General features: G+C 44.5%; 1 protein-coding gene across 1 annotated transcript in view; it reads right to left on the bottom strand.

Moving 5' to 3' along the window:
* usp43b (ubiquitin specific peptidase 43b) overlaps positions 1-11,444 on the bottom strand; it is a 66,690-nt gene extending 55,246 nt beyond the window's left edge. The window contains 2 exon segments of the mRNA XM_079282648.1: positions 5,152-5,298; positions 10,738-11,444. Coding sequence (XP_079138774.1) covers positions 5,152-5,298; positions 10,738-11,364 — 774 coding nt within the window. The 5' untranslated portion in view covers positions 11,365-11,444.
* Positions 11,445-27,956: the final 16,512 nt, after the last annotated feature.

Raw genomic sequence — 27,956 nt, 5'->3', positions numbered from 1 at the left:
ACTGGTTGTCGGCTCACAAGAGGAGCAGCAAGAGGGCATTGCATTGTCCCACTCAGGAAAAGTGCTTTTCGTCATTCTGCATTTTCTGTACAAGCTGCACTACAATGGAACTCCATCCCAGTGACCATTAGAGAACTAGACACATACAGGTCATTTAAATCTCACTTACAGAAATGGTTAGTTCGTACTCAGCTCTGTCAGCACTAGATTGTAACTCTTTCTCTGTCTGTGTTGGAACTTCCCTCGATCTGTCTGTTGTCACCTTTCTGTCTTTCTTTAAAATGCCGGTCGACCGTCATCTACCTGCATGCTTGTCTTTTATTGTTGTTTAGCTGTGTCTGAGTGATTTATGTGTTTCACATACTCTGTATGCTTTTATGTTTTGTGCCTCTGACGTGGATGTTTTTTAGCGTCTAAACAACTACAGCATAATCCTGTTTTTAGTCCATATTTTAACAGAGTTATTCTCACTTTTTTTCATTGTTTGTCCACGCATTGTTAAGTGTCAATATTGTTTTGACCTTTTAACTTTAATCTTACATTGTTTTTAGGTTTATTGTGTAACATCTGCCTCTTGGGACTACAGATGAAAAATAGCCTTTTGGCTAACTCTGGTACATTTGCATAAATGTTTTTATTAATGTGCACTGTCCCGTTCAAATAAACCAATAAATAAAATGTGCTGCCAGAATAAGGGAAGAGAAAGCACGTTCGGAACCTTGGTACAGTGTCTGGGTCACTGTCTGGATGTGTGTCTAATTTCAGGACACAACCACCCGCATGGTACAAATCAAAACCTCCGGGCAGAGGAAGGGCACGACTGATAAACAAGGAGGAGTCACTTTGTGATTGCTGTGCTGTTAATGCGTAGCAGGACGAGGACCAGGCTTATCTACCCCTATCAGGAAGGTGGCAGAGCTGAGAGCAAGACAACTTGCCACTTGGTACGTGTTGTGACTCCCTTAATGAAGTAATTCGGTGAAGATCCCACCAAGTTGTTATCTGACAGCTGTCCGAGGGGGGGGGGGGGGGGGGGTAGCTATGCAGAGGTTCATGCTAATGCCAGACTAGCAGCTTCAACAGAACAAGCAAGCAGCTGCTCAATCCCTGCAGGCAAGAAGCTGCAACTCAGGCGATGGAGCTCATGTAAAACAAAAGTGCTGTGCTTTCTAAGTGGCCTTCCAAACGGCCTTTTTATAAAAGCCAATTTAAAAAAGGTGGAAAGTATCTGGCCAATCTGAGCAGCTGCTTCCAGCAACATGGACGGTTCGATACAGCCAACAAACAGCCCTCGCAGGGATCATCTGGCTGAGGTATATTCCTTTGATTTGTTTTAAGCTAAGTCAGAGATTGGGGTAACCGATTTTATGCTTCCTGGTTAGCAGCAGTTTAAAGCTACAGCCAAATAAAACAAACATCGGTCTTAGACTAGTACAGGAAGTGCTGGATCTGCCCGGCAGGTTCAGCTTCATCTAATTGATGTACTCAGAGTCACAGCACCTTGACTTCTGAGTGGAGTCATTAGCTTGTTGTTATAATCCAAGTTATGTTTATTCAATGTATTGCTCAAATAGCTAATTTACCTTCATTTCAAATCCAACTTTTTCGATTCTGAACACTTTAAATAATCCATAATGGAAGACACCGTATGACACTGTGTTCTTCCCTCGTGCATTATTCCTGATTATGATCAGTTTAGTGCACTTCAGTCTGTTGGTAATCTCTCTAAACACATGTATTCATTATTAGAGCATTTATTATTTATAATTCAGTTCAATTTGAAAACTGACAATAAATATTGTTGAGATATTATTCAGTTGAACTTTCCTTATTTGATTCGACAGTCAGTTGTTGACATACGGACGTCAATACAACTGTTAGTCTACTTTGATACATATGGGACTAAATCATAGCGCGAGTTATGACATTATAACATGATTGTGATGTTCGGGACCTTTGCGTGAGGAAGTTCTCTCTAACTGGATCTCGTTGGATTGAATAGCTCTGCTCTCGTGTTTCTACAGGAATGTCTGTCATGTAGAATCAAAGAAGTCATTTCTCTGTCTGTCTCCCCGTCTCTCTCTGGCTGTCACTACTGCTGACTGAGAACGTAGTCTCACCTCTCCTTCTCTGTACCAGGGCTGCACAACAAGTGTCTCTTTCTTCCTGCAACTTACAAAGAAACACATTCATATCGCGGAGACAGCGCGAGCGTCACACTGTGTTTCCTAAGCGATAAACAATCAACAAACCGAGAGAGAATGTGCGCCACATAAGTCAAAGCCACGGGCAGTCGACGGTAAAAGACTGTGTGTAGTGTGTGTGTGTGAGCAGGATTGTGATCCGTCACCCTCCATTACAAATCAGAAAATACTTTACTTCGGCGCCAACTACTCTTGACACTCGGTGGTTGCGACTACAACCCAAGAGGGCTGTGGATGGAGAGGGGAAGTGAAGGGAGTTACCCTCTTCCTCACGTGTTTCTCTCTGGGCTCCGGCTCTCCTGTGCTCGGTGGTAACTACCAGCACATGCATACAAACAATTAGCATCGGCCCTCAGGCTCCTGGCTTGGCAGCAGAAGAGGATGGAGCTCGCCGACTCCTTGGCTGCGAGCGGGAACGTGCGCGGACTGGTAAATTGGCCTGACGCCTCCCTGAAGCCTGGCTGTGACCCCGGACGACTCTGCCAGCACCACCGGAGCTCCAGCAGCAGAGCAGCTTAACACGGAGGTGAAGCAAGCAACAAACAAATCACGGTGCAAAAACAAAAAGATCCCGAATGGTTTCTTTAGAGTTTAAGAGGAGTGCGATGCAGACACTTGTCTTGCAGCTACCCGTCTCCTGGCCTCAGTGAGGCCCCTCGCTGCCCCTCACAAAGCTCCTTTTGTAGGTGGAGCAGTGCACACTGCATACCACGGCTTCACTGTACATTCTTGCAGAGGCACAGTGTGTGAGAGTCTACCAAAAAGGGATGATGCGGATAATTACTCCCCTCCCATTTCTGATACTGATCTGGCCGCATGTTTCCCTCACTGATAAAACCAGGAATCCATGACAACCTCAAAGAGCCCACACTGGCTGATGGCGGAGGGCCTGGACAAACATAAGAGACAACTGTCACACAAGAGAGTGTCTGCTCTGGACAGAGGCCATAGTGCTGCTTCTCTCCCTCTCACACTGTGGTTATGTATTCATATGCAGAATCTTCCATTACAGCATCGTATTCCTCTAAAATCATCCCAAATTAAAGACGTCAGAGGTTTCCACAGTCCGACAAAATGGCACAAAGATGAACAAGGGAATGAACTTATCAAGACTTTACATTAGAGGCTCATGCTGAGGTTTTCATACAAAGCTGAACCTCCAGCAACTCGAGACCTCCGGCTTATTCGGGACTGATTAAGAAAGACACAATCTGTTGCTTCAATGCATTTATGACTGTGACAGACTTCCACATCGATACTTTGCATCCTCTGCTTGTATCTGCAATCTCTATAGTTTGGTTACTGCCCGAAGCCAACAAAGGCTGATCATTCACGGAGAGATTTGCTCCATAGTTCAGCATTCTGCATGGCTGCAGCCAACGGTCAAACTCACAGTTATTTCCACTTTTCTGCAGACAAAGATTTCAAAGTGTCATTCTTGGAGGTGGTGGTTGAGTTATTTAAGTCTGGACCAAAGTGATACCAGCACACCAGCAGAGCCCATGCTGCCAGCAGGGCTAAAGGAATACTTCACCCTTTGGCCTTTTCCATTTGCAACCTGACACGTGTTACAACTGTTATTGATTTGCTTGTTTCTGACATTGCCTTTTTGCTTTTACCACTACAAGTCTCTAAAGAGCAAATACAGTTGTTCATTTAGACAACTGCATTGATATAGCGGACCTGTTGGACAGGCCTCGGGTATTGATTCGATTGTTCCAGTGCACAGCAGACTTTGGACAAGAATTGGCAACTCTCGGCAGCGGGCCAAAAATTGCCATTTGGACCGGTTAACGAATGTTGCCACCAAGACAGTGCTGCTTGCAGAGTAGACAATCAAGTCACCATGGATACGGGACTCACAGTCCCCGTTTAGTTTCAGAACAAACTACTGAGCAAGTTCATCTCAGCCTGCCTCCGCTGGTGCTTGTTATCTTAGAAAAGGAGCTGCCCAACTTCAGCTTCATTGGCACCAGCTGTCATCTCCACTTTATGTTCCAGTTAGTTATCAGTGACATCAAACATGTTTGACACGTCCGCTTCCATCCAATCAGGGACAGGACTGTTACTTCTGAAGAGTTAAGTTTAACGGCCTCTAAAGAAGACGCACGCAAACCCATCCACTCATTCAATCGAACCGATCATGACGCTGACGTCATCATATCGAGGGACGTTCCTCTCGCCATCACTGCATTTGTCTCACTGCCTCATTCACATACAAATGGAAGGATCGAGTATCAACTGCAGTGGAGAAGAGGAGCGAATGCTACACTTCAGCCAGAGAAAAGGAGCTGGACTCACTCCTTCTATACTCGCCATAACTTTCAATATGACCTCGGCTTCATGATGATGTAGAGTGCTGACAGTGCATTCCTGTTCCTCTCAAGGAAAAAACATAATTTTCTTCTTGTAATTGTGAAGTAGCGCAAGAAAAGGTTACATGTCGGTCGTAACAATTCCACAGAAAAAGTGGTGTTCTGTCTTAAATTATACAACATATAGCCTTGGGGGTGTAAGACTTCCGGATCACTGGATCTCCCGATCCCATAATGATGAAACAACAGAATAACTTATTGCAGTCAGTGCCTCCGGAAACAAAGGGCACGTATTTGGAACATCTGAAAACACTTAGAACGCTTCATGCAGCAGCAGCAGCAGGTAAAATGCACACCCACCTGTCACGTTAATTCATGCTCGAATGAACATTCATAAAATGATGATTCATCAGATGTTGTGTAATCACATGAAACATGGCTTCACTATACATCACGCAGCAAGAGTTCATGACATATAATGCATTAATTCATGTATTTAATCATAATGAGCCACGTGTTAGTTAGTTCATCGACTAAGCGTGCAGTGTGAACGCTCAGTATGAAATGTTACTATAAAGGGCGTATTCTCATGTTAACTGCTACTACATTACATACGTGACTGCCATTCTTACCTTTCCGGGGGCTGTGGTCCTGTTGTTGTTGTTGTGGGAGGCCTGATTGACGTCTTCATGGACGCGGTCCAGCAGCCACAGGAGGAACTCCAGGGCGTCGTGCTGGGAGTTACCACGGAACTGCGATCCGTACTTGGACACTATAGTCTGGAGAGGAGAGAGGCACACAGTCAATCAGCTACATAATTATAATGATGACATTAGGTACTTTATAAGTGAAGTAAAGTGCCACTTTACAGAGAAACCTTCCGAAATCGGTGAATATATTCTTCCTATCCAGATAGTCTACAATACAATAGAAAAATGAAAGCAGAGGCAATTTAATTGGGTCGTATAATGTGACAGCTTGTTAGAGTTGAGGCTGTAGGGGCCACCTGGAGAAGCCAAATGAAATAGGCTTGCTAAGATATCCTTTCTAGAGAATTCTCTAAGAAGAAATGTGAATCTCACGCGCCCCTCGTTTACTGGTTTTGACAGCTTGGCCGGCCTTCTCCACGGAGCGCTGATCAGACGAATCCCTGAATTGCAAATTTGCACCGAAGCTCTTTACGCTTCCCTCGTCTCCACCTGGCTCACACTTTGACGGATGCAGCGTCATTTCACATTTTGGGGTTTGTAAAATATGCCTTTGTCGACAAAAAAACATGCCCGTTGACGAAAGCTTTACGGTAAAAAACGCATTGCCTTCCTCCCTTTTTCTTCTGGAGAATCTAAATTTCCGAAAATATGTGACATGGAAAAAGACGTGTGAATAGCATTCCTCTTAAAAGTGGGGTGAGGACTGCTTCAGCTCACGCGCAGTATAATGTCTTCAGACGTGAATGGCACCCGACTCAATTAGGCAGGAATTAGCTGCATGAACCGCAGCTGGCAGAAGCAAAGGCAGTGATGAGAGATTACAGCGGCGGGAGCAGCAGACTGTAATCACCGCTTCATAATCCACTAATATGTGATATGCCTCTTATAGCCGTTGCACCGTAACGTGATGTAGCAGGTCTGATGATGAAGTCAGAGGGCAGTCACTGAAGAGATACTGAATTCAAACACTCTTTGCTCCTTCAACAGCCAGCACTGGAGTGTCCCGGAGCAAAGCGTGCACAGCGAGATACAAAGCTGCAAGATAGAGCCCATCGGTCTACTCTTCGCTGAAATCATTTTTTAAAAGAGTGATGTTCAGCAGGAGAGTAATAACCAGACGGAGTCCGTCTGAAACTTGCATTCTTTCTAATGGCCATCAGGGGGCGATAGTCTGGTTGTATAGAAGTCTATGAGAAAATGACTCTACTTCTCTCTTGATTTATTACCTCAGTAAACATTGTGAACATGAGTTTATGATCTCAACCTCTAGTGGCAAGTCTTCTTCAATACAGCATGATGTTCATTTTGTACATTATGGTCCAATTAGAGTAAAACAGATCATAAAGCAGGGTATGCTTTAGGGCGGGGCTACCTTGTGATTGACAGGTTGCTACCACGGCGTTGCCCGGTCTGGGAGTTGTCCGTCTTTTCATCTTAGAACTTTAACCCTTTCACAGTGTGTTTTGAGTTCATTAAAGTTGATGAAATATTTGGTCGCCTGAAAATGTCCTATTCAGCGTTCGGCTGCACTTAGCTGCACCCTCTCATGTCACTTCTGGTTGCAAAAAATCAAGATGGCGACGTTCAAAATGCCAAAATCAAGGCTTCAAAACTGTAATCCACAAACCAGAGGGTGACGTCGCGATGATTACGTCCACTTGTTCCATACAGACTATGGTAACAACTCATTGGAAGTAGAGCCTGGGCTGTGTCTTTAAAGTGCTTTCTGAGATGTGGTTACTGACAAAATGTGAACATTAAAATTCATAAACAGAGAAAAAGTGCTGGCGGCGTCTTGGCAGAGAGATACGGTTCTCTAATCTTCTCTTCTGATCTCGTCTTGAGAGTGAAACTTGTTTTGCCTCATGGATCTCAAAGTGAAAAAGTGATGAGTGATGCAATCCAACACTGGATCCTCACAATCACTTTCAGATAAACTGGCCATAAAATACAAAAAAGGTCAACAAACATCGAGCTACTTGATTAGCCAACACACCTGGACAGCTGTGCGTCTCTGTCTGCTGCAATGTTGTTATTACATCAAGAGCCAGATGGACGTTCGCACTAATATCGTCACTTTTCACTCTTATGGACGACACACCTCTGATTCAGGGAAGTCTTTGTCTGCTCGGATCTTAGGAATAAGATACTTACAGCCTTAAGTGTGTGTATCGTCCAGATGTATTTTCACACACAAGTATGTCGTTTATATTCTGTCACACTTTACATTACAACACATCCGACTGACTGGAGAAGACTCAACATAGCGCAGCAGATCCTTTTTACTTTGCAGAAATGCTCTGCTGTTAGCCATGAGAGCCGTGGACTCGCACTAACCCAAAGCTGCTGTGCAGCAAAGTAAGAACAGTAATTACCCCCGGCCTTTTGAAGGTGGCAATTGTCTCCGCGATATAATTGAGGTCGTGGAAAGTGTCGTGTTCTTTATTGCTCTCTCTCTGGCATGATGGCCACTGGCCAGTTTGTAATGTGTGTAATCATCGAACGAACAGATAAAGACAAAATAAGAAAACACTCTTTCCTCTCCATCATTGAGCTCATGTTATATATATTTCAACTCATTTATCTGTTCCTTTATAAGTCTGTCCCTTACTTTAGATAACTACATGACCCGTTCAATTCACACCATTCATCCAACTTGTGAGGGGATGAAAGTTGAATATTTCAAACTGAGGGCAACATTCTGGTGTTTTGCAGAAAGCGGACCACAAAATGCAAAGCAGTGTCTCTCCTCTGTGTCACCGGCCAGGAAGACAGGAACAAACAGCATTTATAGTCAATTACAGATGCTGAAGAAAACCTACAGGATCCAATGAATTACTAATCACGATGCTGGTGATCACAAAACGGGGTTGCATCCGAATAAAAAGCTAATATGTAGAACATTCATTCATTCATCACTTTTAATAAAAGCTCGACAGTATCATCAGTGTCGAGTACTGCGGGGGTAACACTGCCTGATTTAGGTTTTCGGACTTTTCAAATGTATTGCCCAGTTTAAAACATGTATAAAGTTACATTATTATTACATTGTTAACAGGGTAACTAGTAATGTGTAGCTCATTCTCTAAAGTAACTTTCCTAATACTTTGTAGATTGTGGGAGAGAGTGCCGGTAGCTTATTCACTCAGTGTTTGTCGACCACGACGAGTGGCGGAGATGTTTTGCACGATTAACTCTGTTCCAGTCGGTCTTCTCCATCAACACTTTTACATTTATCTGTTTTTTGATGAAATCAACGCAGCTTCTCCACAATGTTTCCACGTAGCCGTGTCAACAGTAAAGTACACGCAGCCCCGGTCAGGAGTCGCCGCTCTCCTCCACATCTTCTGTGAGCCGCCTGACCGACTGCAACCAGCGACATAGATAATCATTCAAAACCAACATGGAGACGGCAAATATTGACACATACCTGCGAGCAAGACCCGCTGTCGTCACAACACACACATTTAGCTTCCTAAGTAGGCCCATCAGTATGTGCTGAAGGGAGGATGGCATTCCTGCTCAGCTCAGCCTGACTCCCTTCTTTTCTCAGGCCTCTCGTGCTGTGGAAACTGATAAATTGGCTGTTGGGTAACTGTTTGAGTTTCAGGCCGCGTCTCTGTCCAGGCCTCTCTGTGCAAACACACCGTCCTGGCAGCAGGGGGGGGGGGGGGGGGGGGGGGGAAAGCATTAAAACGCACAGGAACTGTCCAGATCAAAAGGATCACACATCTGCTACCAGGTTTGAAGAAACGCAAACCCTCCGACTGCGACGTGGAAGCTCCGGACGGCGATACCTAATCTTTAGTGAACACTTGTGTAAGCAGCCTCCATCCTTCCACCGCTCTTGTCCCACAATACAGGTGGTGCTGGGATGTGGCGCAGTGCCAGGCATTCTGCCGCACTTTGTTGTTTTGCTTTTCCTCCGGACTGGGACTCTGCAGCCAACTGAGCTGCGAGGAGGCCACTGCTGCTTCATTCATGTCAAATTAAAAAAAAAAAATCGTGCACAATGTCATCATTTCTGATCAAAATACCATGTGACGTGAAGAGGAGTATCGTGAGTCCTTTTAATCTGGCTGCTTTACCTGAACCTTTCCCGACAAACCACCTGACTTTCAGAGGCCTGCAAACCGAGATCATCAACTTACAACAAGAGATTCAGCTTTCAAAGGAAAAAACATTCTGTTTTGGAGGATTGTTTATAAGTGATGTATGCTGTCGGGAGTTCCTGCGACTGGGAGCTAAGTTTGCCTCTCAGACACAAGACTTGGAGCTATAAGATTATTTTATAATGCCTCCCTCCAGGCAGCTGTGGTATTACTCAACAGGCAATTTCAGAAGGCCTGAGCTGTATGAACTGTGGACCTCCTACGTTCACAAACCACAGCCAAGAGGCACAGCGATGTGTGTGTGTGTGTGTGTGTGTGTGTGTGTGTGTGTTTGCGCGCGCTTTGACACAGGAAACATCTAATCACACACAAGGGGGAAGGTTTAGAGGTTTTCTTTGAATCTATCCTTTTATCTTGGCAAGATGTTTCCATGTTGTTCCCTCTGATTGTTGTCCTGAACGTATCCGAGTCTCATGCGGTTTTGGGGGTTATTGGCAGTAAAGGGTTCTGGCTGACAGGAGAGTCTTTCAGAGACCACAACAGACGGGAGAGCAAAAGAGAAAGAAAAAGAATCAATATTAAAATTGATTCTGATTGAATTTCCCATGCAGCAAAGCTACTTAGTTGTCTCTGAGGTTGGCTTCCTCTTTACACCATGTTGAAGTGTGAGGAAAGACATGGAGGTGTCTGAGGGTCTCCTGACAGCACTGTAAAGCCCCTGGTCCTCGGGGAAGGACGATTATTAAGTGGGAAGTGTTCCAGTGAATCTTTCCTGAGCCACCGCACCTCGAAATAAACACTGCAATACTTCGCTGGCCATGCTGTGAGAGGAAATAATACACTCGTTAGTGCTGGCACAGGAGCGCAACGAGGAAGTGATGACGAAGTTAAAGTCATTGCACAACTACTGGGGTTGTTCATGAAACGATGCCAGCAGGGTGTACCGGATTTTTAAGTGGTGGAAGAAGACACCAGCTGATCCTGAGCCCTCAGACTGCAGAGACAGCAGCCTCGTTGTCATTCAGCAGGAAAACACTGAAGTCACAGAGCAAAGCAGCGTAGGCTGCAATTATGGCTGTTGGCAATTAAAGAGAAGGACGTACACCTCTTATTTGTTAGTGCTGCTCTGTGCACTTCATAGTGGTGTTGATGGCATACTATGTGCATCCCATGTTTGACTACACAGTGAGCTTACTCTGCACTTAAGGTACAGAGGGACGTATGATGTGAGAGTATGTGTTTAGTTTCTGAGAACCACTAAAACTGCCCTCATCTTTTTAATATCACCGGCTCTTTTCACCACTGAACCTTCTCAGTGTTACTGAGTACTCCCATCACTGAGCTCATGTCCACCTGTAGACTGTGTGTTGAGGTTGATGTGGTGCACACTGGGTACCTTAAAGTCCACAGACAGCTGTGGGGTGTACTCCAGAGTCCACAGAGCCCTGACGAGCGATGCCAACTGCGCCGTGACTTCTCCCTTGGCGAGCCGCGGCTCATCACCTTTCACCACCCCGTTCATTCTGGCCTGACTCAGGTCCAGCTTGTAGCGCTCCAGCCCCAGGTACTCCGCGAGCAGGTCCGTGTTGCTCAGACACTGGACCACGGCGTTCATGAAGCAGGTGTTCCCGTGGTTCTTCAGCCCCAGGACACCTGGGATTTTCTCTGCGAATTGGTGCAGCAGTTTGTCTCTGCCGGTGCACAGGGAGGAAGACGTGCTCGAGGTGTTCTTCACCGCGCGATCCCAAGTCACATGTGCGTCGTCTCTGACGGTTCCCGAGCCGGCGCTGAGGGTGCGAGGTGCGCCATTCCGAAACCCCCCGTCGTCGTCCTCCGCGTCCCGCGCGTCCGCGTCTCCAAAGTGGGTCAAAGTGCCCAAAGTTTTGATGATTCTGTTCATGAAACTCCCCACAGACTTCAACGACTTCCTTCGGAAGAGCTTCCCCGATTTGGGCTTCTTCTCTTTGCGCTTCTCCTCCTTCGATGTCGGCATTTCCTCCTTGACTCTGCTCTGTTTCTCCATGTCTCTACTCCCTCGCGCGTCTCCCGCTGAGACTGAGAGTTGTGTCAATTCCAACGCCAGTGTGTCACTTCTCTGCCAGCGTCCCCTGTCCGGATAGCAGAGGTGACACCATCGCGAAGCCGGCTCACTGTTATTCCGCCCTGCGCTGCCGGTAAGCCTCCCTCATCCATCCCCAGCACTTACTGAAGGCCTTCATCATTACTCCCGACGCCGCGCGCAGCATCTCGTCATGCCCGGCACCGCACGAGCCGCTCCGCCGTCCAGCTGCAGCACTGAGCGCTCCCCTCCCATCGCTCCCCACTTCGCCTGGGAAAAGGCTTGTGATTGTGCGCCTGCCCCCTCCCACTTCCACGCACATGGAGGAGATAAGAGAGCAGTGTACACTGTGGGCTCGTGTGGTCACCACTTTCCATTAGTGGTGGGAAAAGTAGCCCTCTCAAATCATTTACGTCACTAAAAGTACCAATGCCATGGTGTAATGTACTCCATAATACCATCTATGAGCAGGCATATGTAGTATTATCAGCAGAGTGTACTTCAAAGTATCAAGAGTAGAAATGTCCCCATGACCCCTATTGTATTACATCTGAGATTATTAGATTGTTGATGATGAGTCATCCATTATGTAAGGTGTAACTGAGAGGGAGCTGGTTTAACTGCATCATGTACGGTTAGGTAGTTCAGTCGGGCCCCTTTTAAAAGGTCATGGTTAAATCTGAGGGGTCGTGAGATGATGAACGAGGAATAACAGAAGTCCTGCAACTCAAATTAAACATTTCTGGAATGTCCTCGAATCTTTGATGTGAAACATTGGATTTGTATTCCTCTTTGTTCCTCAAACAGTTATTGAAATGAAACTGTCTCACAGGTTCAGAGGGGAAATGTCTCCTTGGTGGAACTACTAACAACTCAGGGACATCTGAAAGGAGACACGGGGCCCCAGTTGACACTGGGTCACAAGCAAAAACGACTAAAAGACACTTATTCAATCTTTAACAGTTCATTGCATTTAATGAGGTTTTTTTTCAATTCTTAGTCTGAATAAAGTAGCTATAACTGTCAAATAAACATCGCGGATTAAAAAGTGCAATACATCCCTCTGAAAATTGTGAAGCATAAAGCAAACACATTGAGAAACTAAAGTAAACATACACCTCAAAACTGTACTGAAGCGTAACTAACTGTTTCATAGAAAAACTTCCATCAGCCTTTAAATCAAGCATCATTTCTTTCTATTGTTCTAATAGTTTAACTCACAGTCTTGCCACTTACTCTGGTAACTCCCCGGGGGGACACGAGAGAGGATTTTGACACCTTTCTGAACACTCAATAATCACAGTGAATCAATCAAGCTAAAATCCACCAGCAGTTTGACCTCGGTTGACCACCACCACTTTTAAGAATGACAGGTTCCGTGAGACCCACGCACTAACCATCAAAGTGTTCTTTCAAGAGACAGACACCCACGCTCTGCTCTACAAAACCAGTTTCCACCCAAAACACACCTATGCAGGCCTGATTGAGTCACAATTGTTGAGGTTTCACAGAATCTGCACTGAACAGGAGGATTTTAATCCGGCAGTCGGAGTGTTTCGAGCTTTGACCAGCAGAGGGTCCTCTAGGACTTTTCTTAGAAAATGCAGAAGGTCATTTCAGCAAACTAAACCTGCAGTAGTAATTGTAACCTTCCATTTGTGACTACGTTTTCCCCGTCAACTGTTGAACTGATCAGAGAACGTGTGGAGGAACTTTCACAAACGCATTACAGGAACCTCAACATTACAGAACTGGAGCATTGTTGCTGCATTCAGGAAAAACAAGAATTTACAGGATCTCCTGGTAAAAGCTAAGATGAAACCCCTTTCTGATCCTAAACCCAGAGTACAGGGCGAGTACTTTAAACACCAAAACTGGTTCACTAATCGGTACACAAAAGAGGTCTTTCAGACAATGACCCGTGGCGGTCTAAAGTCAAAAAATGGTATGTATCTGATTTCATGTAAAAAGTGTGGTTTACAGTGTGTGGGTGAAACGGGCAACACCATTTCTATTCGATTCACTCAACTACTGTCATTGAGTGTGACCCCAGGTGGAACATTTCCCAGAGGAAAAGGACTGAAAGGATCTGGATTGCCAGACTGGATACGAGACATCCGAAAGGCTTGAATGAGAGGTAAGTGCTTCAGGATGTGAGGTCGTGATGGACAGCGCACAGACCACCTTGCTGGCTCCTGCAGCGAAGGGATCACAACCCCCTAACCCTAAAACCACTGCAGTATTGCCACAACTAATTTGTTTGAATAGCTTGTATGCATGATTATCATGCAATTGACAGACAATGTTGACATTGGCATTGGTGTCAGTTGACATGGTATGTTTATAAATGGCAGTGGCACGGCCACCCTACTTACTGTACCTGTTTAAAATAAAAAGATGAATATATGTGACAGTACAAGTCATCAGATGTTCTCATAATCTAATAAATTGTACTGTGACAGTACAAGTTATGAGATGTTGCCTACTGTCACAGTAGAAATAATTCGATAAATACATAATTTGTTAACTTCTACTAGCACAGTGGAAGCTATCAGGGAAAACCACCAGAATGCGTCCCAATATCCTGAGCTAGTTGAATCAGAACCTTTGTTGTTTAGTTCTTCCTGTGCTGTGGCACCTGGACAAGGTTCAGAAAGTGCGTCCTCATGTACTGAGCCAGTTATTGGAGGTTCGCTAGGGCTGACAAGCACATCTGTCCATCCCCTCTGTCTGTCATGTGTCTGGCCTATCAATGGAGATTATTTCCCGAACCTCCTTTCCACATCTGAAGAACTTTTTACCTTCAGACACGCTGCTACGCCTGTGTTCAGAAATATAAGCGAGCAGTTGCAAGTTGTTATTTCAACATGTGGTACTTTAGCAGCTAGCTGGCTATAGAGCTGCACTTGACAATCATTTCTAACATTAATTAATCCAATGCTTTATTAATGGGGAAAAGTCACTGTTATCATATCCATCATAATGTATCAGATGTGAAGGTGCAATCTTTAGATCCCTGGTTTTGTCCGACAACCAGTCCAACACTTGGAGAAATTACATTTTCAATCACATCTGATAAACAAAAGCCATAAAATCCTCACATTTTGACCTCTTAGCTCTCAGCTTAGTTTGACTAGTCGGCTGTTAAAGACGCAGCAGCACTCTTCTTGATATTGCCTTCTTGTCAGTATTATACTTCAGTACATTGGTACATAAAAAGGTTTTATTAAAAAGGGTTTTTTTTGCAGCCAAAGATTCTAGTTTCATCAGCAAAACTAACAAATCAATTATTCTCAGTGTATTTTCACTCACAAACTTGATTTTTGATTGCAGTGCGAGAACTTTGCTTTCAAAACGTTTTTTTTGTTTGCGTAATAAAGACATAAATATACCTTCATAAGTCTGAGCCAAGAAGAGGAGCCTCCTACTCTGCTTCCCTTCAGAGCGGTGCTGATGGTGGTACGGAGGACAACCAGCAGGCTCAATTTCAAGGAGGAAAGTCAAGAATACTTGTGAAATATTTTAAGATGAGAGCTAGAAACTGCCATGAGTGCACACAGCAGAGCACGCAAAGCCTCCCGAAAACCCTACCGACATCATCTGCCTCCAAGACGAGTAGGCAAATAATAATCTTCTCTCTCCCACACCATGTAGCAAACACGCCACCTGTTCATGTGAGCCAACACAGCAGATGCAACCTATAATCAAGTCGGATCTTCCATGAAATAGGTTTCACCTTTAAGCAACAGTGTCGATGGGGAGCAGCTTAAGCCGTGTGATATCTACAGTTCCTGTGGGACTTCTGTAGCATCACATTCTGTGTGATAGATTCATGTAGATACCTCCAGCACTGGACAAAGAGCATCTCACTCTGAAACAATGAGCCCAAACACAGCGCAAGGCTCCACTCAGGAACCACATAGTTAAACTCCTCTCACATGCGTTGGGTCAACTCTCTGTAAATTGATCCTCCTCTTCGGCTTAAATCCACATTGTTCAGGACTTGAGCAAACCCAAGCTGTATAAATGTGCCGATGGAGTTTTTCACATTGACAGCAGAAGGTAGTTGTTGCGAAACTGCTACAAAGCCATCAACTGGAGTATTTCAATCTTTCCACTCCCAGGACTTGATGAGACATACAACTTTTTAAATTCTGCAATAATGACCCCAGGGCACCTCTGAGCTGCTGCCGTCTCTCGTATACAGCAGCGCTGTGCATGTTTGAGAGTTCGTGGCGAAGCAGTAACCTCCTCTGGGTTTGGCAGTTGTCTCCTTTTTATTTTGGCCTCGCTATCAGCTTGGATTTGATGCTATTTTTAGAGCTATTTTGCATTTTTCTTTTTTAAAGTCAAGTATCTTTTAATATTTCTCTTGCGAGGATGATTTCTCCCACCAACATGTAATTCCAGATCACATGCAATTATTATTCTCTCACTATGAGAAGGGAGGTGCACCATCGTAAAGACATGCGTGGCCTATATTCTATTGTCTTTGATGTGAGGGAACATCTCACACAAAAAGACCAATTCTTTGAACATTCATTTGGTACCAACTCAGACTTATAATAATATAAACAAAAGAGATAGCACGCTGTATTTCCTTCAGAGTGCTGCAGCACACATGATTAGATCAGCGTTGCTCCGTGCTGGCCTAATATCTACGTGTGCCTATAAATGGAGAGGTGATTTGTCCGTGACGCTCTTCTCTTTAAAGAAGGAAATGTCATTCCCAAAGATGAAGCAGGCAAAAGAGACCATCTGGTCGTCTGAGTCATATATGCCGTCTGCTCCAGGAACAAGCGCTCCCTTAACTAAAAGAACAATGCACGAGCTCTGTCACACACTGCTGTGCGACAGTTAAACATGACCGGATGCAAGAGCATTCAGTATGTACATCACTCGTGATTTGAGGATTTAGTACATCAAAACTTACATGTAATACAACACAATTAAAGTTTTTAGAAGGTTCTTTTGATTTATGTTCTGAAAAAGCTGTGTTTCTTTCTTTGAATGTATGTATTTATGTATTTTGCCGTTTGTTATTGTCAGTTTGTGTAATTGTACACATGCAATTTGTTCAATGACAACATTTTAGGCAATCAAAAAAAACAAACTTTCATGAACTAAAAAAGCACTGAAAGGGTTAAAGCTGTAAAACGAAAACTTAGAAAAACTCCCAGACCAGACAACACCTGGTAGCAACCTGTCAATCACAAGGTAGCCCCGCCCTAAAGCATCCCCTGCTTCATGGTCTATTTGACTCGAAATGGACCATAATGTACTAAATGAACATCATGCTGTATTGAAGAAGACTTGAAACTAGAGATTGAGACCATAAACTCATGTTCACAATGTTTACTGAGGGACTAAATCAAGAGAGAAGTAGAGTCATTTTCTCATAGACTTCTATACAACCAGACTTCTTTTTGCAACCAGAGGAGTCGCCCCCTGCTGGCCATTAGAAAGAATGCAGGTTTAAGACACTTCATTATTGGCTTCACCTTTCAGCTGCAGGTAGCTGCCTCATAATGATGACCTGCCGTGTGTCTGGGAGGAGCAGACAGTGCTGATCAGTGTCATCCTGGACCACCTGACTCCACACAGACAGACAGACTGTGACAGGAGGAAATCAATACTGCTTCATGTATGTTTTTACAGCCCTGACTAAATATGATGTTCTTCAAAAGTTTTGGAAGATTTAACAAGACGTTCGCCTTCATCAGAACTTAACTGACTGATCCATTCCTGTGATGTGAATCAGTTTCAGCAGAAAAGAAACAGAAGGGGTTGAGTGGGCGAGTTCTGGCTTCCACCAGGTCCCAGATTATGCAGGCCCCATCTGAGCTGGCAATAACACATTCCTTGTCAATGCCTTTAATCTTAATGCAGTTGGCAGAGGCCTTATGCTTTCTCGTGGATTCCAGGAGCTCGAGAGTCCTGGGCAGGATCTCCCACACACGAGCAAACACGCACCTGGACGGAGAAGAGACAGCCATCGGCTTAACGGCACACAAGAGGCAACTGACACAGCAATCCCTGCAGAGAGTGTGGAGCCCAGGCTCGGGAGCTATTTCTATTCATGGCCTATTTCATCCACAACCAGTCCTACTTTCACTGTATCTCAACTGTTATCAGTTACAGCAGGACAGACACACACATGCAGCAAGGAACCAAACCGACTCACATTATAACTGCAGCAGAAACACATTAGATTGCCGTCTCACAGGTCTGGAGTGGAATCATGAACACCACTTTGTTTTTCTTAAAGTTCCCTGATGGGTTCATCTTCCGTCCCTCATCATTCTCCTGCTATCTCAGGTGGTGGCAGTCAATCCCAAGCTGTGGTTCGTGTGAACGGGTAGCACCCTCTGGCCCGATCCACCAGTAAACACAAACAAAACACTGCAAAAAGACAGGTGCTGCTGGCTGCATGAATAGATGTAATTACAAGTCATAGCATGAGTCAGCATCTGCACGCTGAGTGAGGAAGTGAAAAATGAACTGCAAAAAGGCAATCGTGTTCAGAAGGTCGAACGCTAATTATAATGAAAGCTGGTTAATGATGTGCCTGTCTATGAGAAACTCTGTAGAACTGCAGAAAGCTATGTAATAATGTCAGTAGTGCCACTGTAAAAACACCAGTCAAAGACAACAACATCATCATTTAGGAAAAGGAGCTTTCCTCAGTACTCACCCAGCAACTTCCAGCGACTTGTGTTATAACTCCCTCTAGTGGTAGGTTTCAGTATGACTTGCCACGCTTTCCATTTAAAGACAGAAGCCAAATGGGACAAAACAACAAATGAGTATTTAACAGATGACGGTGATGCTGATGATCATAGTGGCAGCATGCCACAGTACCAGTGCTGCCACAGCACATGAGCATCTGTCACAAATGACGGGCCACACAGTGCACAACACTGTTCTGGCTGGTTGAGATTCATTTGTCTCTTCAGTATCTCCATGCAGGTGAGGATTTCTGCAGAATCAGCATATCGACCTACTACCACCTGGTAGTCTGACCATGCACCTGTTCCTGCTACTCCAAATGCACATTGCCGGTTGCACACTGCAACGTCAACAACAGGCAAACGATGTTCTATTCATCGTGTTGTGATTTTGTGACTTCACAAGCACAGCCGTGTTATGATCGACTTCTTAATGAAGCTCATACCGTCAGAGTCGAGTTACTGAAAAGGGACAGAGACATTGTTGCATCTTTAAGCTCTGGTTTTACTTTAAGACCATCAGGAGGAAGTAAATGTGTGAAGGAACGCCTAATAAATAGCAATGTGTCAGCTGATTGGTGAGTGGCATCAATTAGGCTGATGATGTCACGACCTACGCTGGTGGTAAGGTTGAGCATCGACCAGTCAACAATGCTCTCAACATAGTTTAGTCCCTTAGAAGCTTTTAAACCAGACACGATGTCATCATGACATTTCATACAACACACTGTTTGATCCCAAAGCAAACTTTACATGGTGGCCAAACAGCAGAATTACAATTGCCCAAAAATACTTTTTCCCATAGACTTGCATTGGTAAAGAGACGCCTGTAACTCAGTGGATGTTTTGTTATGTGGTAGATCAAGAGACAGCTTAATTCCCCATCACTACCATGAATGCAGTTAATACTGTGAAGGGAAGAAGATTTTACCCTGCTGGTCTTTAGAGGCCGTTCTCACAGCAGTCATTTTGATTTGTCACAGTAGAAAAGGCACAAGTGTTACTAATGACACTAATGATGGCTGGTTTCTACTCAAGTGTCCCAATAAGCCATCACAGTGTGACAGTGAGTCAGCATCCACGACAGCAGGACCCTGAAACTGAAGAAGCTAAATGGAATTCAGCCATCATTCATTATATCATTTAAATCTTTCCCAACTGTGAAATATTAAAATGCTTCCTGTGAAAAAAACTATTCATTGAAATAGCAAGTAACGTCAAAGCAGCAGTTTGTGTCCTGAATTATTCAGTGTTTGCCCTAAAAACGGTGTCAAAAGGCACAGTACGAACAATTCAACAATATTAATCTAATTGTCTCTGTTATGGTGATGTTCCTCAGATGACCTCCTTCATGACCCTAAATTGACTTTTCCAACAGGGCAGCGACCCTTTTGTTGTACGGTTAAATCAACGATGACGAGGCTTCAGAACAAGACGGTAGGATTCACTGAGCAGCACAACCAAAGCCTGTTTTGAATTCCATTACAAATGTATTGGATGAAGATGATAGCTGCTATGACGCTCCCTACCCAACGTGGCTGAACATCTGCAATCTGCCAGGAGGAAAGGAAGGACCTTCTTAAATGCAGCCAGGACAAAGCACCCTCCTCACAAAACCTGACAAATGAATCACTGTCAGAGGTGCTTCCACAACATTACTGGCTGCAAATAACACAAGAAGGCAGAGGGGCGGTTCTCTCAAACGTAGCGCTTGCATAAGCTGTTCTGTATGTACTTGGACTCAATGGACTGTGTTGCACTGACACTTCAGCCCAAGAACAATGCACTTCTTGCAACCCGGGAGACACAACTGCCTGACCAGCGACGCAACATCTGACAACCATATGTCCAGAATGTGTGCATTTGTGAACTTAAGGCTACAGTGAACACAACCTCTTATACTCACTCTCAATAGACAAGAAAGACATGAAGCTCGACTTTTTTAAGTGTGATATGATTCCCTACTGTCTTATCATCCGGAATTTATATTGAAATATATTTCACACAATCCCTCCGATCAGGTCTTTGAGGCTGCAGGGCTGATGCAGTGTGAACCAGTTCGACGCGTTCATGTCATATCAGCCGATAGTTTTCGATTGTCAAAGCAGCTGTGAGATGTGTTTTTCAGACACTTCTTCCTGTAAATTACAAGATCATCTTACGTTCAACTATTTCAATTCACCTTTTGGCTAACCTGTTAATAACCCAAAGATATGATGTGCTTTGTTTTCAGTAGAGGTGGAAGAAGTGTAGAAATACAATACTCGCTTTCAAGTAAAAGTACTGCATTCAAAAACTTACTTGAGTAAAAGTACATCGCTTTGCTTTAAAATGTACTTAAAGAGCAAAAAGTAAAAGTAACTTACACGTATTATGCAGAATTGCCCATTTCAGAATATTATATTATATATTATATTATATTTCAGAAAATGACTATTTTATATACTCTGAGGTAGCTTAATCCATAATAAAACATCATCATTTATTTGATTTTACTGTATATTTTGTATTATTAATTTAAACATTAAAAAATAGACACAATAACCAGTATCTTATGTTGTCAGAGAAAGGAAGTGGAGTAAAAGAAGAAAAATGATACCACTGGAATGTGTTGGGTTCAAGTATAAGGTAGCAGAAAATTAAAACACAAGTACCTCAAAATTGTACTTCAGAAAGCTACAATACTCGATCATTCAGTGACCAGCTGACGTTGTGGGGGAAACTTAAACACCAGCACTGGTTTGTCAACTGCTATAAAAATGTAATTCTCAAGGCAACGTAAAAGCTTAAGTATATTAAGACACCCCAGCTGTGTGGAACACAAGCGTATCACAGAATGTATTATTTATTATAGATTAAAAAAAGAAACATCTGACACATTTGAGTTTCAGTAGGTCATGTAGTTTATGTGAATTTAAACCGATGGCTCAAAAGCCAAAGAAAATGTCCATCTTCATTCCAGGACGATAACTTCAGAGTAAGTGACATTTCATTTGATGCGATAAAATTCAGCTGATGTCTTTGCGATACATTTCAACAGGCCCTCTATATATAAGACTTTGCATTTTGCATAATGTGTCGTGAATCAGCGCCCCATGACACTTGGACAAAAGCAAGGTTCATGCTCGAGCAGGCGCTGTTCAGAGCCGCTCGGCACAAAGGTCTTTATTGGGGTCACTTTGGGCTCGGCAGACCACCCGGCTGTGCGGTTGGAGACGCATTCATGACTGCGTACCCCGAGCTTTGCCCTCATGACAAATGAGGGAAAAAATAGTCATAATTCTCTCTTGGACATAAATGACCTGTGGCACCTTCGCTGAAAGAGGCTTCAGTTACACCCTGCAGCTGACCTCCAGGGTGGCGTCTCAGCAGGGTGAATTATGCCGAACATGAAAGGCACAAAAGTGCAATTCAAAACGCCTTTCAAGCTCCTTGTGTGCAGCATTAATCTTTGAGTTGGAAGCATGACCAAAAAACACTGTCTGCCTTTATGCACAATTCAAAAGTAGACCCATTGTTCCCACAGATGTATTCCACTTCTGCCCTGCAGATGGCAGTATTTAGCAGAGAATGACGGCTGCACTTGGAAACTCCTCTTGGAAAAGCTACTGGGAGCTCAGCGTATCCATGAGTGAAAACCACAGAGGTGGTCCATAATCACCATGTCGTAGGCTTTGGCACAGCTCGTCCTCTAATTATGAATGACATCAGGCTAATTATTGCAAATTGTGCTGCTAGCGCGTCAGAGTCGGTCCAACGCGGTGGTTTGTCTTGAATTGCAGGATGTTTATTGACCAAGTCTCATCCATCTTTATTATCATAAAGGAGTGAAAGGGCACAGTTGGTTTAGTATGTTGTTAGGGAAGTTTCATTAAAACCTGAAATTCTGTGTGAATCAAACAATATTTGTGAAGACAAAATATTTCTTTTTGAAGCCTGTATGAGGACAATGAGAAAGCTAAAAGACACAGTGTGTGGGGGGTCTCTCCGAGCAGTAATGATATTATTCACGCTTGATGTACCTAAGCTTTCCTCTCTGTAATACTCTAGTTCAAAGCCAATTTGAGAAACAATGTGTGAATAGAATATTAGTTTGTAAAAAACATTATTCTAGTATCTCGGCCTCTGTGGCGGCCCGGCAGCACTTCAGTGTGGCCGTGGCCTTTAGACGTGTCTGATTGGCTCAGCCAGTTTTAGCACAAAGCTAATTGGATAAGTTTCTAATCTTCACACCGTCGTTGCACTGCTGGAGCCTAGGTGAAGGATTGCATCGATAGCCACGGGTAACACAGTTTGTTAAATGCATCTTACAGGATTTCTCACTGAGAAAACATAGTGAGCTGTTGTTCAACACACTTCTGATTCCAACAAACAGGTTGTGCAATATGCTGGTTGGCTTGTGGTGGTTTTTATTTGTAGTGTTGCCGTTTTGTAAAAAGCATCAAAAGAAGACACAGCTTCTCAAAATCTGTGTTTTCAGTCTCTGCTTGATGAAATGTTCCCCTTTTTGGATAAAGGTGTTTAGCGTTATTGTGGCAGGACATAAAGCATGTCCTGTACTGGTTGACAACTCCGGTATGCACTTGTTTCTCGTCTGTTTACAAAGAATTTCACATGATGTAGTGGCAGCGCACAGCTATGTTTTTGCAAAACCCACAAAATGCGATTTTCCTGATTTCACCGCCTCGGCTGAGCTGCGCTCTCAGATGAACGTTCGCCAGCCATCACTGACAAAACACAGAAATGTTTATGCAGTGAAATCCATGCGCGTAAAACAGTGTGATCCATAACTGTGATTACATCTACAGCGTGTTCTCAGAGGGGGCCTGTTATGATTACACACTTCATACTCATTGCTCTCTAAATATTCTATTTGTCAAAACTACACGTATGTTTTTTTAAAAGTTAAAACACTGCACTAACTTTCTAAAATGTACACACATTACATTGAAAAGGTAATAAGTAGTGGTGGCCAGGAATGCCAGGCTAACAGCTTGTACCAGGATGTCCTTGGGTGGTGGCTCCTACTCCATGTCACCCATTTGCTGGAGGTGTGTGTGTGTGTGTGTGTGTGTGTGTGTGTGTGTGTGTGTGTGTGTGTGTGTGTGTGTGTGTGTGTGTGTGTGTGTGTGTGTGTGTGTGTGTGTGTGTGCGCAGCGAGGATGTCCACCTGATGCAAGTCCAAGTAATGGCCGAGACAGAGTTACAGCAGAGGCAATAAATAGTCTCCATGCCCTTCCAAAAACAATAAGACTAGGTGGCCCTAGTGATAGCTGGGTTATTGTCTGGTATGTGCACTTCCAAATGTTAGACTGGCAATATGTTAAACCTCTACGGGGCAGCCCAAAAATATCTCAAGTAATTCTCAGAAGTAAATGGAGATACTGCCCTGCAACTTCCAATAATTAGACCAATAACACATGGAGGTCTGGTGCTTTACACTGGTATTAAAGGTTCTCTGTACGATATTCAGAGCTTTAATGTAGCAGCAAACAACTATTTTCTATGTGAAGATATAGTGGAGTAATGGCGTCCTGAGCAGAGAAGGAAGTTGCTGTGTGTGTGTGTGTGTGTTGTAATCAGAGTTTCTGTGTTTTGTTGACATAGCCGGCCACGCATGCTTTTAGTGCATGTTAGCGTAACCCACTGGCTAGCTCACGGGTACCGCTGATAATGCCGTCTCGTCTGACTGCGTCGTCGCGGGAGCGTAGCGCCCATCCCCCGGTACCGCTATCTCTGTCAGCACTGTAGCCGTCGTTTGCACTGTTAGCGCCTGTTTGCACCGCGAGCTGCCGGCTTGGAACTAGACATGTTCTGAATTGTTGAAATTTAGCACTTGGTATGTTGCTCCACCACTTTGGTCCAGTCTAGCACCCTTTTTCTAACACCACCATCAGGTCACATTTTAGTAAAAAGTTTGACCATGTGAAACGAGTCTCGTACTCGCAGCTGTACTTTGTGTTCAGTGCTAATTATTGCTATTTGTTAGTGTGCTAACATTCTAAACTAAGATGGTGGGCATAGTAAACATGAAACCTGCTTAACATCATCATGTTAGCGGTGCCAACACGAGCACGTCAGCATGTTTAGATTAGCATGTAGCATTTAGTACGGCCTCATAGCCTGTAGCAAGGCAGTAGACTCGTAGTTTTGATTACTTTTAAGAAAGACATCCAGACATGGCTGAGAAGAAAACAAATATTTTTGGCCCACACATGTGCTACAATATGTGCCTGGGTCTTTGTTTGTGCGTTTGGATATTTACGAGCAAACTGCAGACGTAAAACGTTATGTGTGGCACCATGTTTCCATAAGCGTGTTTACGCTGTGGAGGTCTTTGAGGTATTTCGGGAACATACCGTTAACTTTGTCATGAACGAACGCCGTTACAGACCATCGTTCGGGACGCAGCAGCGCGGTGCAGCGAGGCATGGCAAAAGAATGCAAGCTGCGGGTCCAAGTTCATCAGCTCCCCCGGCTGCTTGTCTTGGCGTTAGCCAGGCCCACCGCAGAGCCGCGGCCCTGGAGGACGGCGTGATTACAAGCTGCTATCTCGCTAAATAGGGCTCTTGCTGCTAAACAGGACAGCGCTGACGTGATAAGTGTGCTCCTGCTCGTCCAGGCCTCGTGAATGGGGGATGATGACAGCTGTATGTGGCTGGGGAGAACGGCGCTAGATTGTTTCCTCAGTGCCTTTTTAAACATGCCACCTACCACAGAGAAAGCTTCTTGTGTGAGCCGCATAAATGAGTGTAAGCAGGATAGCGGCAATATGGCCGCATTCAACTCAATATTTAGTGGAATTTGCGGTGCTTGGGTTCAATGGGTACATGAGTTTTGGGGGTATGATGAAGACAAATTGTGTGGTGTCCTGGGGAGTGATGAGAGGAGGTTATCTTCGCTGCGCACTGTATAACTAAGATCTGATGTTACACAGATAGTGTCCTGTTTTCTTAGTTTACTTCTTTCTTTTTTTTTATAGATTGCTGCAAGAATATGAGTAAAACATAAGGTACAGCTCTGAATCAGATGATAAACAGCTAAGTCCAAATTATTTAAACAAACCTGCAGACATTCTATAAACTAAGCCAATCGTTTGCCCCTGGCTTTGCGCCTTCTTCTTCTTCTTCAAAAAAAAAGTCTTATAATCTCCCATTGCTCTATATTTCATTACTCCTGTCTGCTTAAAAAGGAGCTTTTGTGGACCATTTTTACGAGGGCCTTCCATTAAAAGAAGACCCCCGTGTGCTCCAGGATCCTGGTCCCTGACACCTGTAGAAATATTAAAGGGAACTTTGCACTCCATTAAACGTGAGGCCCAGCGAGGAAGTGGCGGGTTCTTGTCATCGGAGTAAATCCTCGCCGTGTGGGGAAGGCCCTCACCCAGAAAGGCCTGCGCTGGGATCTGCCACAGCGTGAGTTACTGGCACTCTCCTCTGTGCTGCAGGTGCTGGTTTGTGTAGCGGAGAGCTGCGTGGTGGGAGCTGGCGGAGGTCATCGGAGGGGGCTCCTGTAGGGGGAGTGAGTGATTGTTTCGATCCGAACTGCAATGTAAAATAAGTCGGAGGGAAATAGTTTTGGCGAGGAAAGAGGCTGTTAACGGTACGCGCCAACAATATTTACATTAACGACTTCTCATTAAACTCACCTCAGTTTTCAGCTGCTAAGAGAGGCTATAAGCTCCCTGCATTACCCGTTTTAATAAAATAGAAGAATATATAACTCTCTGTAACGCCGTCCTGTTGAGTGGATGAAATGTCTTTGCAGTATCAGTGCGCTGCAGAGGTATTCAATCCCAGGCGAGATTTGCTCTTGTTATCTTTAAACTCCAGAGGTTGCATTGATCCATAAATCACCCCGGCCCACAGTGTCTAAACGTTCCGGCTCAACCTTCCGGCCCCGATGGTGGATTTATGGCTCGCGAGCACCAGCAGCGGCCTCCTGTGCACTTGTGTACATATTTAGAAAAAAGTGTGGGGCGACCGAGTGCTGCTCTGTTGTGGGTCAGGCCGCCCGAGCGACCTGCTGCGATGCTGCTGCTTGCTGCTGCACCTCTCCGGCTGTTCACGACACACAACGCTAACAGAAGAGCGCACACTCCTGCAGCGATCCTGTTTATAGCTGGGAAGAATCAACTCTTAAAAAGACAAGCAGAAGCATAAAAAGCAGAGCTGAAACCTGAGGGAGGGCCGGCTGATAGTCGAAGCTGTGCTGTCGGGTCTTTTTTTCATTTTTTTGTTTTTCAGTTCCACATTCATCTTGTGAAACTATGTGCTTTCAACAAAGCTTGGCAAAGAGGTAAATAGCAATAAAAGGGGATTGGAGTGTACATGGTACCCTTGCCAAGTGTTGGGGGAAAAAAAGATATTCCCCACATTGAGCGTCTGGCAACGGAGCTTTGGCTGGTGATGTCATCTCCAGGTCCACAGTTTCTGTTTGTTTCACCTCCATTATATGTGAAGGTTCAACAGACCTGAATCTCTTTAGGCTTCTACCCTGAGACACATTTTCCCTTGTTCGGTGTCCAGTCCAGGCCTTACAAGGCTTTAAAAGGGGGGTATGTACGAACTTCATGCCTCCCTGTGACACGTCTCTGTAATTCTGTTAGCAGTAAGGCCTCCTCTGTTGCCAATCATGCCTCGGGAAATTAGGATCCGACATGTTTATTAGCCTGGCAGATAAAACGACAGGCTTTTTCTCTCCACTGACAGAGATGGCTGCCATGGAGCGGTGCAGGGATGACGTATTTTTTTGTTGGCCAACCCCCGGAAGTTAGCATCGCACTTGATTCCCTCCACAAAAACGGCGATAGGATTTTTCCATTGGATTTTTCGATGATTGCAGAGAACACGCATTCGGCAGAAGTAAAAAGCTGAGCTTAGGCTGTAAACGAACGACACCGCGGTCGCATGAGCGCGAGTACAACGAGGCTGTGAAGCGAACCAGTTGCGGTGAAGACGTTTAGTCTCATCTGGCCACTTGTTAACAACCGCCTTTTTAAAAAAACGCCTCAAAATTCACAAGACTGGTATTTACTGACGTATTTTATGTTGTAAAACAAAACCTTAAAAGGTCTTAAGCTTGTTTAAGCACAGACCTTATTTCAGACATCTAACCAAACACCCATTGACTTTGGGATGAGGGAACGAATGTGCCGAAACGCTGACTCGTTTCTGGGTTTAAGGGCTCGTTCCTGCGTTCCTCTACAGCAGATTGATTTTAGAGCAGAGACTTGGAGTGAATACGTTTATTAAAGGCAATGCGTGATTGGTGATCAGGCCCACAATGCCAAGAAGTTCCAAAGAGTAAGTTTAGCCATTCTCGATAATTACGCTACGGACTTACCTCGACATTGTATTATATGTGTTTACGTGCTTGTTTACATGAGGACGTCACCAACATTTTGTCCGATACAAAGCCAGAATAAACAGCAGGGTTTCCACTGCATAACTTCACACCAGGATGAAAAGAAAACAGCGGAGGCTTGCATGATGATTGTATCTGGTTCTTCAATCGGCGCTCTGCAACGCGTAAAGCTTTCAACATCCATCTGTGCCACCGCGACATTTAATTCCTACGGTGGAAGCAACGGCACATTTACCAGTCCGACCCACGGTGTCAGGAAGAATGTGTCCTTTGCTGCGCCTGTGAAATGTGTGCGTGAAGGACGAAGTATGTTTCCTGTCAAACGAAGAGTCGTCGTCTTATTTCCTGTGTGGTTGTTTTCAAATGTTCGACACAAACATTTTCATTGGCCCCAGAGCTGATTTATTTCATCACAAAACGCTGCGACTCGCCAGCCGCCGTGTTTCCTCAGCTGGTGGGTCA

Source organism: Melanostigma gelatinosum, assembly GCF_949748355.1.
Source record: "Melanostigma gelatinosum genome assembly, chromosome: 13".
Classification (NCBI taxonomy): domain Eukaryota; kingdom Metazoa; phylum Chordata; class Actinopteri; order Perciformes; family Zoarcidae; genus Melanostigma; species Melanostigma gelatinosum.
Note: the sequence above shows the minus strand (reverse complement) of the source record. Positions and strands in the feature narration are given on the sequence as shown.